Here is a 14,889-nt window from a genome sequence, read left to right on the forward strand (position 1 = left end):
AAACAATTAATCAATGAAATTTATATTTTGCAAACTCTCCGATTTGGGATTCATTTATCACCATTTCTAAAGTTCACAGGGGGGAGGGGTCTTAATGGAGCATTTGGGTAGGTTTGGAAACATTTTAGTTATTATATAATTTGCTGTATCACTTTTTCAGTCAGTAAATGATAGCCATGTGAAAATGATGATGATGGTGATAAATATTATGATGGTGGTGGTGATGATGATGATAATTAAATTATTCTAGAGCATCCTAAAGGGGGATGGGGTGGACTTTGATTGGAAAGCATTTTTTATGTATAAGTCATAGTATAATAATAAGTCATGATAATATATTGTATTAATTCAGCAAAAAGTCATAGGATCATAGCTTCTCAGCCCCTCCCTCTCGATGCTTACTGTGATGACGATTGTAGTAGTGATTAAGTGATTGTGATGATAGTCATGACCAGGGGCGGATCCAAGTGGGGGTGCAGGGGGTGCACACTCCCTCCTGGTTCAACTTTATGCCCCTACATTGAAGTATCCAATACTGGTTTTTTCCCTTTTGATTCTAAGGGGTTCACCCCCCTGAGTTAACTTTGTGCGCAGCACCCCCCTTAACAAGATTCTGGATCCGCCCCTGATGATGCAGTAAAGGGCAGTGTCAAAAGTACCACAATAATAATAAATGTTCAAAAATATAAAACCTTTTATTAAAAAATAATATCTCTATATTTATTTCCATAGATTCTTTGCTTTCTCATCATGTAACAGCAAGTCGTCACAATCTAATTTCTCTTATCCTGCTTGGCCTGTGGATTGTGATGGGTGTCATCTCCCTCACAAGATTATCCTACAACAAATTCTTTCTCATGTCCAGCTCATTTTTGGTCCATTCCATATTTGGCCCAGTCTGGTGTGTACGACGGCTAGCATTTCTCATTGGTTTATGCATGTGGATATGGCTCTCTTGTTGCCAACAAACCTATCCCAGCAGCTATTGCTATTTTGATTCTATTTCTTTTGACGGGATTGAGGAAATGGAGAAAGCAGTTGGCTAAAGCAAAAAGTGCAGAAGATTTGATGAATTTTAACAGGACCATGGACCAGAGAATGGACAGCCTTGAGAGAAAAGTTGGTGTGATTCTTGCAAAAGTGGAGTTCTTGGTGGATAGAATCCCAGACAGAGCAAACTATAAGCACGCATAAGAAATGGATCAAAAATTATTAAATGATTGGAGGTATTGGTTATTGCACTACAGATATTATGGCTTAATGGAATCATTGGTTTATGCAGCTGTCACTGCGAAAATAGTTTGCAAAATACGGTTACCACATAAGGAGATACTACCATTAGATACCTCGAATACAAACCATTGTTAGCAATGCTGTTAATATTACTAGCTATGGGTATCCAAGATCCCAAAGTGTTTGAAAATATAGTATTGGCATTTCTCATTGCTCATAAAAAATCAATGCTAAACAATCCAGCCGCACCATGAAATAACTTGATTGTGTTTCTGTTTTTTGCTGATGTACAAAGACACAACTCCGTCAACCTTTTCAACCAATCCTGTTAGCTACAGGCAAACCTTCCAAACGAAAAATTAATAAACTAAAATACCCTGAAAAATTCACTACTGGCTGAGAACATCTGAAAATCCTGTGAAAAACCTGTGAAAACACAGGTAACATGAAAGTGACCTGTGAAAAAACTTGTGAATTTTACACGGCCGATTTCATGTCGATTCTTGGAAAAATCTTAATTTTTGAAACCTGTGAAAAACCTGTGAACATTTTAAACCTGTGTGGGAAAAACCTGTGAGTTTTATTTTCTGTGGAGAAACCTGTGAAAAACCTGTGAATTTGGGCATGATAAAAACTCATTGAAACAGAAAACTGTGAAAGACCTGTGAATTTGGACATGATAAAAACTCATTGAAACAGAAACCTGTGAAAAACCTGTGAATTTCAGCATGATAAAAACTTGTTGAAACAGAAACCTGTGAAAAACTTTTGAATTTCAGATGATAAAAACTCATTGAAACAAAACACTTGTGAAAAACCTGTGAATTTCAGATGATAAAAAACCCGTTGAAACAGTTACCTGTGAAAAATCTGTGAAAACAGCTGAAATACCATTATATAATTTTAATTTTCCTCAACATATTTTGAAGGCATATGATTATACTTATGACACTAATCAACAGCTACAGTAAATTTAACTTGACATTATAAAAGTTTCTTTATAAAAAATCCTAAAAAGATCTCACATAGGATGCACAATCCTGCTTACAATCCTACTAAAGGATAACAGTAGCATTTTCCACAGAGTGGCTCTTCATCCACTGAATTCCAATTGGAATTTAAAAGTTGATTTTTGCAGAGGGAGGAAAACCAGTAAACCCAGAAAAACAAATAACCAATAAGCAACTTTACTCACAAAACAACACCACAATAAGCCCTGCATAACTTGAACCCAGGTCGCATTGGTGAGACGTGAGCACTCTCACTGCTACGCCACCTGTGCTTCCCTAGTTAGGAATAGGATCCTAGAAATATCTTACAATTCTATATGTTGAAACTATTTTTTATACCGAGTTCCTGCATATTGCTTATGGAAATGCTTATCTACATGCTTGTTTTTTTAAACAACTTTTAATTTAGTTAATTTATTGAATGTAAACATATAAAACAACAGTGCCCTAATAATGTGGCCTGGATCAGCCCAGATATTTGGATATTGGTATAAAAAATACAGTAAGGAGTATCAGTAATTATTGCTGTAAGGAAATTTTGGGCGATGCTACTAAAAGAGGATAAAGACTTCGTTGTCTCTATCCAGTGTTAATATTTCATGATGCACTGAATTAAACATCAAATGGAATATGTAATTTAAATACAATTTTGACTTTTTAAATCTTACAGGTGTAATAACACTCTGTAGATATGGGGCGGGTTGCTTCAATTCCAACAATACCGCTTATATATCCCAATTATTTCTGGGTTTGCAATTGATCACAACTACAAGCTATAAACATTTATTAGCAATAATGATAAAACATTTTTATAAAATTGAATAAATTAACTGAAGAATGCATGGCATTTATTAGATGGTGCTGTCTGCCAGAAACTTATTCTCCTGTTCATGAAATCCTCCAACTGAAATCTAATGCTCAAACATTTTGTATTTGTTTTGTTTTTTTTAATTTTTAATTGTAATGTGCTTAGCTGATGTCTTGCTGCTTTAGTGTTGAAAAAAGGTTTTTTGAAAGGAAAGCTTTTAAAACTTTTACTAGTAACTTTCATCCGGATAAAGCGTTGAAAATTTTTTAAATTTTAGAAAATTGACATTACACATTGAAAGCTTAACTATAAAATAAAATTAATACCTTATTTTGGCTGACGTTTTGATTTTTTCCCCTTCTTTTGCAAGAAAAAAACAACCACACCTCTCAACGCCATTTTGAATATGCGGGCTCGCTTCCTTAGTCAGCGGATTTTTTCTTGGTCACATGATGAAAACACGATCATTGATTGGCTGTTGGCATCAGAAAGCAAAAAGGCGGGAAATCAAAAGTTTTTTCGCTCATTTTTGCAAGAAACCTTCTTTGGTTGATTTGTAAGGAAGAAAAAACTATTTGTTAGATTATAAAATAGCCTTCAAAGCTTTTAAAGCAAAAGATATTAATTCCTCGAGATGAAAGCAAAGATGTTTACTCAAAATGATGCCTCTGCTGAAGTAAAAACGAAGACATCAAACAAAAAAACCCTGAGTAGTATATATTGCCAAGTATAAAGTAAGCTTAAAAATGAAGGTTCAAGTTGTATTCAAGCAAGCAATATTATTCAATGGAGGTAGGTTTTTAAATTTAAAATCTATTTGAATATCGAGTTCTATAGATCTGTTATGATTTGGCAAGTTAAAAAATGCAGCATTTGAATCTGAACTATAGCATTTTCCTCTTTTCACAGCCTCAAAATGCTAATGAAATCACCACAAGACTTGAAAACTACAGACTGTACTTCCCCCTTTTGCTGGTTAGCTCTGGTTTAGCTCATAAAAGGGTGAGCTCTGATCTATAAGGCTCTTGCCAACTGGTCAGTAAAATTAATTCTTATGCGAAAAAAGAGGATAAGCTTATCAAGTTATAAGTAAATAACCATTTCAAGAATGCGTGTATTATTTTCAGGCTTTAGTTTTTGAAGGATTTCAAAAGAAATTTATGAAAAGAATGACAATAAAAAAATGTTGAAAAGTTGAACTTCATTTTTTTAGATCATGGTCAGTGTCAGACTTGAGAACATAGCTCATTATTAAAGTTGCAAAATCCCAGTAGTGACCTCTTTGTAGCTTGGACTCAAATTTTGCTATCTTGTACACTTGACACATAAGTTAGATAATATAATAATTTAGAAATTGTGAATGCATAACTGACAGAGATGGGAAAACAGAAAGGCTCTTTGTAAATTAACAATTAAAATCTAGTATTACAACATGTAGGTGCCATTTATACATATTTCACAGTGATTTGCTGCTTCTGTTAATGAGCTCTGACTTAATGTTTTTGAAGAAGTATTTTACAGGTAATGTAAGCTTTTCACAGGTTTTTCACAGATTTTAAGTAATATATTTACAGTATAATAGGTTTTTTCCTTATTAAAAAAACCTGTGAATATAATTTTCACAGGGTTTACTTGTACAGGTTTTCTGTCTAGAAAATTTTGAAAAAAACCTGCAAAAGTAATATTCATAGTAATTTTTCACAGCATTTTGAACCTGTAAAAGTGTCCCTTTTCACAGGTTTTTGACGAATTCAAACCTGTGGAAAAAAGACCTGTGGAAAAAAGCTGTGAATTCTTTTCACGGGTTTTTCACAGGTTATTCATAGGTTTCGAAACCCGATGTAGAAGTGAAAGGTTGGCGACTGAGGGGTTTAGTGAAAGTCTTTTGGCATTTTTCCTTGCATTTCTTCTTGTAATTTAACTTTCACTACTGGCTGAGAACATGTGAAAATCCTGTGAAAAAACTGTGAAAAATATCTCTGTATTTTAGAAATTTCACAGGTTTTTCACAGAATTTTCACGAAGCTTTAAAACCCCAAGACGCGCAAAACAAGACAAAAATATGACATGAAATAGAGTATTTTACTGTATTTACTTCTCAAATTGAATACACAACCTGTAATTGTACAATAGCTACAATTATGGTGATGATTGCAATGAATATTGTTACGCTTTCATAAATTAAATTACTTATTAACTTTTTATTTTGAATGTAGGACAGGATTAGATAAATTATACCGCGGCATTCAAGTTAAGGTTAAAAGTAATTTAAAAAACAGGATCAAGAATATGTATACGATATGAAAAAAACTGTAAACTATGTCTAGACAAGTTTAAGTCATAACCCACCTACACCTCCCTTTCCTTACCCCTCAGCGTGGCTTTATTTTGATTTATTTTGATTTTTGATTTTGTTATTTTTGTTGTTGTTTTTTTGTGTGTAAATATTATATCCCGACAGGGACGTATATGATATCCATGCTAACCATTTTATTTACTAATTATATTTACCTTTTTCGATTTAGAGCTCATCTTTTTATAATCGAATGGGTTGTCGAGGAATTAAGCTAGCATTAGAGAAATTTAGCATCAGGTTAAGCTCTGCTCTACTCACAGGGAACCCGGCTATATATTTTTTGCTTCTTTCAGAAAAGTAACTTTGCTCTTTGTGGGTTTCCTGAGTTGTGATCAGTTTTCCATTACATAAGCTGTGATTAGGTCGGCGCTGTAAACTGATAGCCGATTAAATCTTATTGGTCGCCTGTGGTATGTAACACACTTTTTAGTAAGCAGTCAAAAGAAGAGTGTTTTGAGTGTTTACTAGAGAGTGTGTTACCAACTGTTATTGATTTGAATTTAACCCACAAAGAGCAAAGTTACTTTTCTGAAAGAAGCAAAAAATATATAGCCGGGTTCCCTGTGCTCTACTACCGCTAGAAACACTGGGCATCAATGAAATTCAATATGGCGGCTCCTCCAGTAACATCTTCGTTATGAAGCCTTGCTAAATGTCGAAGGTGTGATAGAAAACGCCTGACATTGAACTGTACTGAGTTTGAGGTTTGCGGTGCATAGCAGGAACTTTGTGCTAAAGTTCTCTATTGTAACCACTTATTTTTTATTTCAGAGTAAAATAACAGTTTGGAGGAAGAGACCTGCTCTAATAATGATACAATTTCTCAAAAGAATTGACTTAAAAAAGAAGAGAAAAGAATCCACATTCAGCACTACAAACAATCGAGAACGCAAAATTATTTGAGCTAACAAACCTGGAAATCTAGATCTTATATCAGACAGACTTCATTTAGGTTTCTTCATTGGACATATCTGGCTTCTGCTTGGACTTGCTGGAAAAAAATATTTGAGCTGATTGAATTTTGACTAAACAATTATCATTATATCTTATATGATTGTCCTTAAGATTTGTGGTACGTTGTTGCACTCGGGTCCATTGACTCCATCGAAGTCTTAAGGTCAGCTTGGCAACTTTAAATCCTTTTTTTTCCAGTCTGTGAGGGTAGCACTGCGCATGTCCTGACTTATACAGCTATCCGGAGGTTTTGTAGGTTTCGACATAAATATATAGATCAACTATTTGTCGAGATCGAGCAACAAAACCGCAACGGCTGATCACGATACGGCAGTAAAATAACGAATTAAATGTCAAAGCTGGATTGTCCTTGTTTGACTTTGTTTAGTTGAACAGATAAGCAGCAATTTGGTGCAGTTTTGAGATTGGCACTGATTGATCAAGAAATAATGCCGAAAATTCGAACTTTTACGACATCATAAGTTAAGAACTTTACCATGCACATCAGTATTATTTCATGGCAACGACTGAGCCAATGTATAGGATATTTTCCACATCTTGATTATTTTTTTGACTTTTTCGTATGAAGTTCTTCCTCTTAATCTACCTTGTTTGTTCAGCTCTTCGGCAACCCTTTCTGCTTCTTCAACCGTCAGGCCTTCTGGATTGGCCATATAGTTTCCCTCTTTCTGTAACATTTTCAACGTTTTCTCAATAGAAGGTTCCCATCTAAGGTTCTCCTTCAAATCCGCCCACCTTTTCAAAGCTTCTTGTCTTTCTTGGTCATCGAGCAAGTCTTCATCGTTAATATCTTCTTCAATATCCTTTACTTTGTAAGGGCAATCTTCAGCGAACTGGTCAGGCAGCACGATGTGGTACATGATGGCCTGTAGAATCAAACATACTCGCCCAATATAAGCCTGGCAATAATTTATATCGAGATTTTCTTTTGTCGGCGTTGTTATTTTTTGGTTAACGCGCTTGTTTTTTTGATAGATTTCTGTAATTTCTTTTTTAAAGTTACGATCGGCTTCGTCTATTTCTCTCTCAAACACTACATCTGATTTTTTCATGTTTTTGGCATGGTTTTCATTAAATTCTTTCTTTTCTTTCTCCTGGTTTATTTTGTTTTGTTCAACCGCTTCTTCCAAAGAATCTAGCCTAGTCTCTCTTTCGTCAAAAGTTTTGCTCAGCGCTTCTTTTTTCCCCTTAAGTTCTTCTATTCTGTTCGTCAGATCTAAAAATTCTTCCTTAAGGTTAGTGACTTCTTGTTTGCGATTTTCTAATTCATTGCTAAGGACTTTGCTTTCCCGCCGGTCATCGCTGGGTTTTAGGCCATGAGCATGGTTTCGGGTATCAAAATAATGAATTTCTTTCAATTTCTGGTTTGCCCTTCTGTCAGTCTCAGTCATCAAATCATCAAGCGTCATCGAAACTGTCTTACATTCCATTGCAGGATTATACTTTTGGTGAAGTGATTCTAATTTATCTAAGGAAAAATTAAAAATACAGTATTATTTCATCAATCATTACTATTATTTTACTCACTTTATTAAGATATGATAAATGATAATCCCCACTGCAGGCTGTCTTGAAGAAAAACAAAAATGAAACAGATAAGCAAACGTATGATATTCGTTTTACGAGTCTAGAACTGCGAAAATAGCTCCGTAGCTAACAAACTTGTGGCCCTCGCTCTTACCCCGTGGTCGAATAGGAAGAAGTGTTGATTTTTTTGTGTGTTTATTTATTTATTTATTTTTTGTGAGAATAAAATAGCCTAAAATAAAAGCCAATTTGTGTACAGCTAATACTGAAACAGTTTATTAATATTAATGCTAATAAACTAACTGATAATCTTGTTTTTGGTCTAGTATAATAAGTCTGATAAGTTCGGTTCACATCTTAGTGCAGGGTGCCGAGAGAGAAAGCTGACAAAATGTTCCACTCATCATAAAATAGTTATTACTTTATGCTCTTTATTTCTTTGAGAAACAGTCTACTTCACTACGATTAATTCTTTTTCTATTAGAAAAAAAATTTGTGACTAAATTTTCCTTTACAAGTAAAAGTCCCGGCTAGTCATTTGTCCGAGAAATCTAAGATGGCCGCCAGTATGGGAACAAATTTCAATGTTTCATTCGAATGCTACAACAAAATATCAGAACGTCTAAAGTGAAGAATACCAGTTTAAAAAAACTAAATATGACCGCTATAAATGACCAGTATTTTTTTAAAGAAAGGAAAATCTGAATTTGTGAACTAAATATTGGCAAGATATAAATCGGTTACAACCGCCATTATACTGCGCTAGCCAAGACGCCGACCAACAACGAAGCAAAACTGTATTGTTAAAATCCCAAAAAACTCTTAGCTAAGGTCAGCAAACTCTTCCAGTTTCTACATCATTGCCTTACTTTGAATGGAACGTTTATTCAGTCGTTTATTCTTGAAATATAAGAAATTTCAATAAAAGCGAGTTTTCGTGCGTTCAAGCCATCCCTCCTTAAAAACCTGTTTGAGGCTTAGGAAGCCCCAGTTTCTTGGTCAAGTCTATATTTGATATCAACTTCCCCTACTGGTAAACGTCGAATTAACCTTCTGCGACTAAATTCTAAGTCTGAAACGCGAATTAGTTTTTTTCCCCTTGAGGTTAAAGGAAAGCGAAAGTGTGGAGCTATACCGGCATTAGGAACGACATTGTACATTCTTTGCTATTGCAGTACAATTCAAAGGAATAGAACGTAATAAATTGTATTTCAGATTTTTATGTTGATATTTTGAAGTGCCTACAGTTTTCCCCCAAGAAGGTTAAAAGTACGGAAACACAAACTCGATATGCATGTAAAATCTAAGACTCACATTAAGTCGGAATAAAAAAGTCGCTCTCTCCGAGGGCAGTGAAATCCCTGAAGCTCAGTATAATTTCAGGCTTATTTTTAGAACATCGAGTGATTTCCAAAATTCCCTGTTGCGAAGAATTGCATTGGACCGAAGTCTATGAAGGCTCGTTTCCTCATTTGCACAACTACCAGACCGAAACACAAATATCAAACCGAAAGGTCGAGCCTCTTTCTTCTTTGTCTCACTCTTAATTTCTATGTTATTTGTTTTTCATTTTTATTTTGTCACTAAAATGAATATTAAGAATAAGCACCATTTTTTGAAAGACCGAGAAAAGTAAACCGCAAACTAAGCGACGAATGATTCTGAACCAAAATGGGCCATTGTTAAGAGAAACGCGAAGAAAAATCTAGATTTCTTTTGTTTCATAAGGAATGGTTAAGAACAACTTAATTTAAGGGCAAAGTCAGGACTGTCAAGGAGTTTGAAAGCTAGACACACAGAACTCATGTGTCGGGCTCAAAAATTACTTATTAACTTTGTCAAGGCTGCCCCTGTTTATCAGTTGGATTTAGCAGCCAATCACAAGACAAGTGCGCGCAGTGCCAATTCCAAGAACTGGCTCCTGTGTTTATCTAATCATCGTTATAGCAGCCAATCATAAGACAAGTGCGTGCCAATTCTAAGAAGCTATCATGTATAGCAGCCAATCACAAGACAACTTACAGACATACGACAGGCAATGTCGCTTTGCTCAGTCCATCCACAGTCTTTGTTAACATTTTCTACGAAGACGACAACACCAACCGAACATAACCGCATGTATATAAAAGAAAGCGGTAACGCACAGACAATGATAGAAAAAAAATATATATATTTATATATAAATCTGGATGTTTGAGTCTATACTGTCGGTAGAGTGCTCGATGCATTACGTTGTTATATATCAAGGGGTTTCAAGGGGTTTATGTGTATATGTATGTATATATATGTGTATATATATATATCTCTCTCTCTAGCAGATAGTCAAAAATTATCTTAAAACATCGATTTGGTAACACTATCTATCCAAGGCAAATCTTACCCTGTCCTTCGAGAAGCCTTCTTAATAAACATTCGTTGCGAGAAAAAATTCATGGGTGACACGTCGCAACGCTTTCATAAAACAACTAGACATCCGCAATGTTGATGTTGCATGTTCTGGGAAATGTTGGGCTCTGCCGGCCGGATTGGATCCTTTAGCTGAATAATGTCGAACAAAGTTTCAAGACGTCTATATACCGCGCAATTTCGTCCTAAAACTTGTCTCGTTGTTCTTGCACACAAGTTTCAGCAAAACGTTTACATTCGACGTGGCCTTTACGGCCGAGTTGCTATTTCCCTCGGATCAGTTTACTTTTATCATCGCATTTTTTCCTACCTAGTGGTGAACTGAAGTATATATTCGATTTTATTGCCATGTCCACACGGATTTTTAGTTTTCTCAGTAAGCTACTGCTCAAATATTTAGGAGAAAAAAACTCAAAATGTTTCTAGTAAATCTATAACCACCTCAGGCACCTGGTTTCACATCTTGAAGTGTCGTTTACAGCAACTGAATTACTGCTGCTCGCCATTCTGTTTTCTCCATGGACATTTTTGTTCGTTCCTTTTTAAAAAATAGTCAAGAAAATGAAAAATGTACTTTTACTTACTTCCATTACATAGAGTGAGTCTCCCGATTTCTTGTCAAATCGGGATTTCTGATACCGGCCGTTTCTCAGAAATCGACATACACAGTACTTCTTTTGTTTGGCTGTCTTCCAAACTGACTCAGCGGATGTTAAAGCCACTATAAGCCAGTATACCACGAATCGTACCAAAGAAAGACCTAGAATGACGATAAGGCCCTGGAAACCAACAGTATTTTGATGTTTAGGATAAAATCAAGAATACGACGAAAAAAGCCGACATCAGTGAAGAAATTAGACCTTTGCTTCAACGAGGAAAGTTGCTTGTTTAGTGCTCTTTGCATCACTGAATGATGAGACAATTACATGACCTTATAAAGTGCTTTTTAACGTACTGTGGGTGTTCATTGGTCAGTTTGGAGCGCGCAGAATCTCTAAGTTACATAGCAACGTATGGTAAACGGACATCTAGACACTGGAACAAAATGATGCCGCGATCAGTTCAATGTTTGACAAAAATAGTTTTACCAATCAAAAGGGCGACGCTTTCATGCCCCTTTCTCATTTTATTTCCTTGTCAGCTATGCTACAAATCATCTCTTGCACATCCTCAGCCGGTGCTACCTTACTGTAGAAAAAATCAATAAGAACTAAATTTGACTTGACTCGGGTTTTTCGTTGTTAGAAAAGAAAAACGCGAAGCAATGGTGGTAAGATAAGAGGATTTCTTTTGATTCTTGTGTAATAAAGTCAAAGGGAACCAATAGCCTATTTTGAAGCCCCAAAAATGATGAAATCGAAAATATGTTTGAAAAAGACCCCTATTTCTAAATAAAGTATGACCATATAAAAGCGAAACCAATGACGCACGCAGTACAAATTTATGCAGTGACCGCGCAGATTCCCTGCAGGTCAACTTCCAAGAATTGTGAATGACATACTATACCTTAAGAGCCAATCAAAACACAGCATTCATACCGATGCGACCAAGCGATGCAAAATACGAAGAACGCGAAGAAGGAAATAAAAGATTTCGCTGACTTGCTAGACGGTCATCTATGTTGGCAGTGGTCCTGCTCCGGCAAGGTTTTTGTTCATAGAATAAGGTAAGAAACATTTTTTCTACTGCATGGCAATTCCTACCGCAAACGAATAGAAATGAAATTATGGTTCGAGGTTTCGTTTCAGTTTGTTTAACTTTTCTATCCAAGTGATATTTTAAGATTTTGCTGAGCAATAATAAAAGAGAAATCGTTTGAATTCTAATAAAATTTATCGATCAAATCGTAAGAAAAATGAATCAGTACTTCGACATTTTGAACAACATGGTAACTCCCTACAACCAGAATCCTTTGCTAGTCGATTCGCAACGCGGGTTGCTTAAAATGCGTTTTATTGCAAACATTTCGCTAGATTTCTCCATTTTCTGCCGCTAAATCATCATTCATGGCCTTTAAGGTAAATAGTTTTTCATTTTGAATTCGACAAAATTCTTTTAAATGGTTTCGTTTATTTCAATATCGATACAGACCGAATCACTGGGTGTCTTGTCGAAGCGATCGAAAGTACCGAACAATCGCGACGTCGTCAAATTATAATTTTTTATCTAAGATACTTTGAAAACGAGCTGTGAAATTTGTGAACTAGCTGAACGAATTTAAGATACTTTGTACAGAGATTACTAGTATTATATAGTAACGACGCAGCGAGAGAGATCCCCGAGTCTGAGGAGCGAGAATAACAAGGTTAGACCTAGGTCGCGGGTCTCGAAGACGTCTTTCACTAAATTGCTGTTGAAAGACAAAATACGCCTTGCAGTCGATTGCCCCAAAACAGTAACTGTTAAACAGATGCAATACATACGTAACCGTACCTTATTCACACAATTATAATGACTTTTTTTCTTGATTTTAGTCGACTTGAATCTAAGCAGCGAATGCATTTCTAATCAAAATGATGATTTTTGTTTTTGTTTTTCTAAGCTCTAGAACGCCTAAACATGCGAGATCCTGAACGTGAACATTTCATAGAGGTAATAAAGAATAAAGATAGAAAAATCGAACAGTTGAAAGAAAAGATTACAGTATATAAAAACAAAATAAAAGAGTTGAATGATCGAAAAGATAGAGAAGAAGAAATTAAAGAAGAAATAGAAGATATCAAGGGAAAGAAAGATCAGTTCGAAAAGGAAATAATCCAGCTTAAGAATGAAATAGAAGAATTAAAGGAAGAGCTTAAAAAGAAGGATGTGAGAATGGATTCGTTGGAAAGTACGATCAAAGAAAACGAGAAACGTCACCGGAAACAAATGGAAGACATTAAAGAAGGCTACAAAACCGACATGCGTGAAATAAAGGAAAGCCATAATGAAGAAATGAAAAAAATGGAAGATTACCGTATCGCATACGAAATGAATGAAGACGAGAATCAGAAATTAAGAGAAGAAAATAAAGAATTGGAAGGTGACTCAAGACATTAAAAAGCACATTCGCAATTATGAAATGGATCTTAACAAGTTGATAATTGGACAAGTTTGTTTCGAGTTACCAACTAACCTATACCGTTATGTCATGCCTAAACGTTGCTGTGCTAAAGACTGCTATTATAAGATTAAGGATATAGAAAACGATATTGATGATGAAGATTTGCTTAACGACGAAGAAAGAATAGAAGCAGAGGAAAGATTGGAAAAATTAAAGAAAAAAATCGATTGGGCAAAGCTGAAAAAACTAATAGGGGCCTTCAAGCTACTTCAAGATCAAAGAAACCAAGTGGCTCATCCACCCAATGTGGACGAGAAGGGAGCGAAGCATGCTGCACAGGAGTTAGACAAACAGGGTAAATTAAAAGGAAAAACTTCAATTGGAAGGGTTAAACAAATTATTGAGATATGGTCTGTTTCTAAATCATTGTTAGGTGATCAAAATTCCAACAACGTAGCTTAAGTAGAGTAAAAATCATTTTTCTTCCAAATATTTCCATCACCTCGAGCCAAATATTTCCCGTACGGCCTTCCCGATCAGTCAACAAGTACATATTATCATATTATTCATAATTCACTTTCATCCAACTGAAAACTGCCGGTCAAAGAAGCGGAGCTTCAACCTCGGTATGCAGCGCAGGCTACTTAAAAAAGAGTTTTTAATAACATAGAATGAAACGAGTTACTGAGGCTGCGTTTACACGGTGCCGGACGAAGTTTTAGAAATATCTAAAAAAATATCAGTTACCTGTATACATACCCTTTACAAGGAAACAAATCCCTGGGAGGATATGTAGCACGGTTTGTATTTTTAGATACAAGCATCACTTAATGCAATGGTTAGTAAATATGTTTAAATTTTCTTTTGTAAAATTGTTTTTGACCAAAACTGACAATAAAATGAATTTATTAGATTTTATTGCTTTTTGATGTTTTAACAAGACCCTGGGCTCAGGGTGCGCTGGAATACCTGGTAAAGATGGGCCTGGTTATGAGATCTGATTGCTGGAAAGGTTGCGCATCTAGAGAAGTAATGTTAGACATTTACACTTTTGGGGTCTCTGTGTTGTGATTTATTGATGTTTTTAATGAAATAAATAAGTGGACGTTTTGAATTGAGTCGATCAGCAATGCACAGTAAAACTATACAGAATTTATTTGTGAACACTTTCTCAGAAAGAAAAATCAAAGCAAACCTTTCTCATCAAAGTCATCGAACAACTCAATCTGGAACTCCAGTTCCCGTTCCGGTCCGGACTTTGGCATACGTAATGCGGTTTTATGAACGTGCTCATTCGCACGAAAATTGTATAGCTCGCTTTAAAATCAAAATGCTTCATTTAAAACGTAAATATATGTTATTTACCGGCCAGGAGGTCCGGATAGGGAAAAACTGTGCTCGAGGTCTTGAATATACGGACCGAGGGCACAGTTTTTCCCTATCCGGACCGACTATAGGACGGTAAATAACTCATTAATTTTTTTCCCGTATTTTTTTTACTTGTTTTGGTAATCGTTTTGTGTTGTTGTTT

General features: G+C 35.4%; 2 protein-coding genes across 4 annotated transcripts; one reads left to right on the forward strand and one right to left on the reverse strand.

Annotated features, from left to right (window-relative positions):
• Positions 1 to 674: 674 nt before the first annotated feature.
• On the reverse strand, positions 675 to 11,246 carry LOC116289363 (uncharacterized). 2 transcript variants are annotated; one of them, XM_031696258.2, is made up of 4 exons: positions 11,176 to 11,246; positions 10,900 to 11,094; positions 6,969 to 7,850; positions 675 to 1,178 (listed from the first exon to the last, which is right to left on the reverse strand). In XM_031696258.2, the coding sequence occupies exons 3-4, from the start codon at positions 7,810 to 7,812 to the stop codon at positions 1,000 to 1,002; spliced, it is 1,023 nt and encodes a 340-aa protein (XP_031552118.2). In that variant the 5' UTR covers positions 7,813 to 7,850; positions 10,900 to 11,094; positions 11,176 to 11,246; the 3' UTR covers positions 675 to 999. The 2 variants fall into 2 exon arrangements, with proteins under 2 accessions (XP_031552118.2, XP_031552121.2); XM_031696261.2 differs by lacking the exon at positions 675 to 1,178 and adding an exon at positions 5,115 to 6,398 and having other exon boundaries at positions 10,900 to 11,233.
• A 591-nt stretch (positions 11,247 to 11,837) lies between these two features.
• LOC116289362 (uncharacterized) lies at positions 11,838 to 14,271 on the forward strand. 2 transcript variants are annotated; one of them, XM_031696255.2, is made up of 2 exons: positions 11,838 to 11,981; positions 12,858 to 14,271. In XM_031696255.2, the coding sequence occupies exon 2, from the start codon at positions 12,875 to 12,877 to the stop codon at positions 13,352 to 13,354; it is 480 nt and encodes a 159-aa protein (XP_031552115.2). In that variant the 5' UTR covers positions 11,838 to 11,981; positions 12,858 to 12,874; the 3' UTR covers positions 13,355 to 14,271. The 2 variants fall into 2 exon arrangements, with proteins under 2 accessions (XP_031552115.2, XP_031552116.2); XM_031696256.2 differs by lacking the exon at positions 11,838 to 11,981 and adding an exon at positions 12,154 to 12,333.
• Positions 14,272 to 14,889: the final 618 nt, after the last annotated feature.

The sequence above is a fragment of the Actinia tenebrosa genome, unplaced genomic scaffold (assembly GCF_029948245.1).
Source record: "Actinia tenebrosa isolate PJP-AT-01 unplaced genomic scaffold, QUT_ActTen_1.0 PGA_scaffold1__47_contigs__length_23844297, whole genome shotgun sequence".
In the NCBI taxonomy this organism is placed as follows: Eukaryota; Metazoa; Cnidaria; class Anthozoa; order Actiniaria; family Actiniidae; genus Actinia; species Actinia tenebrosa.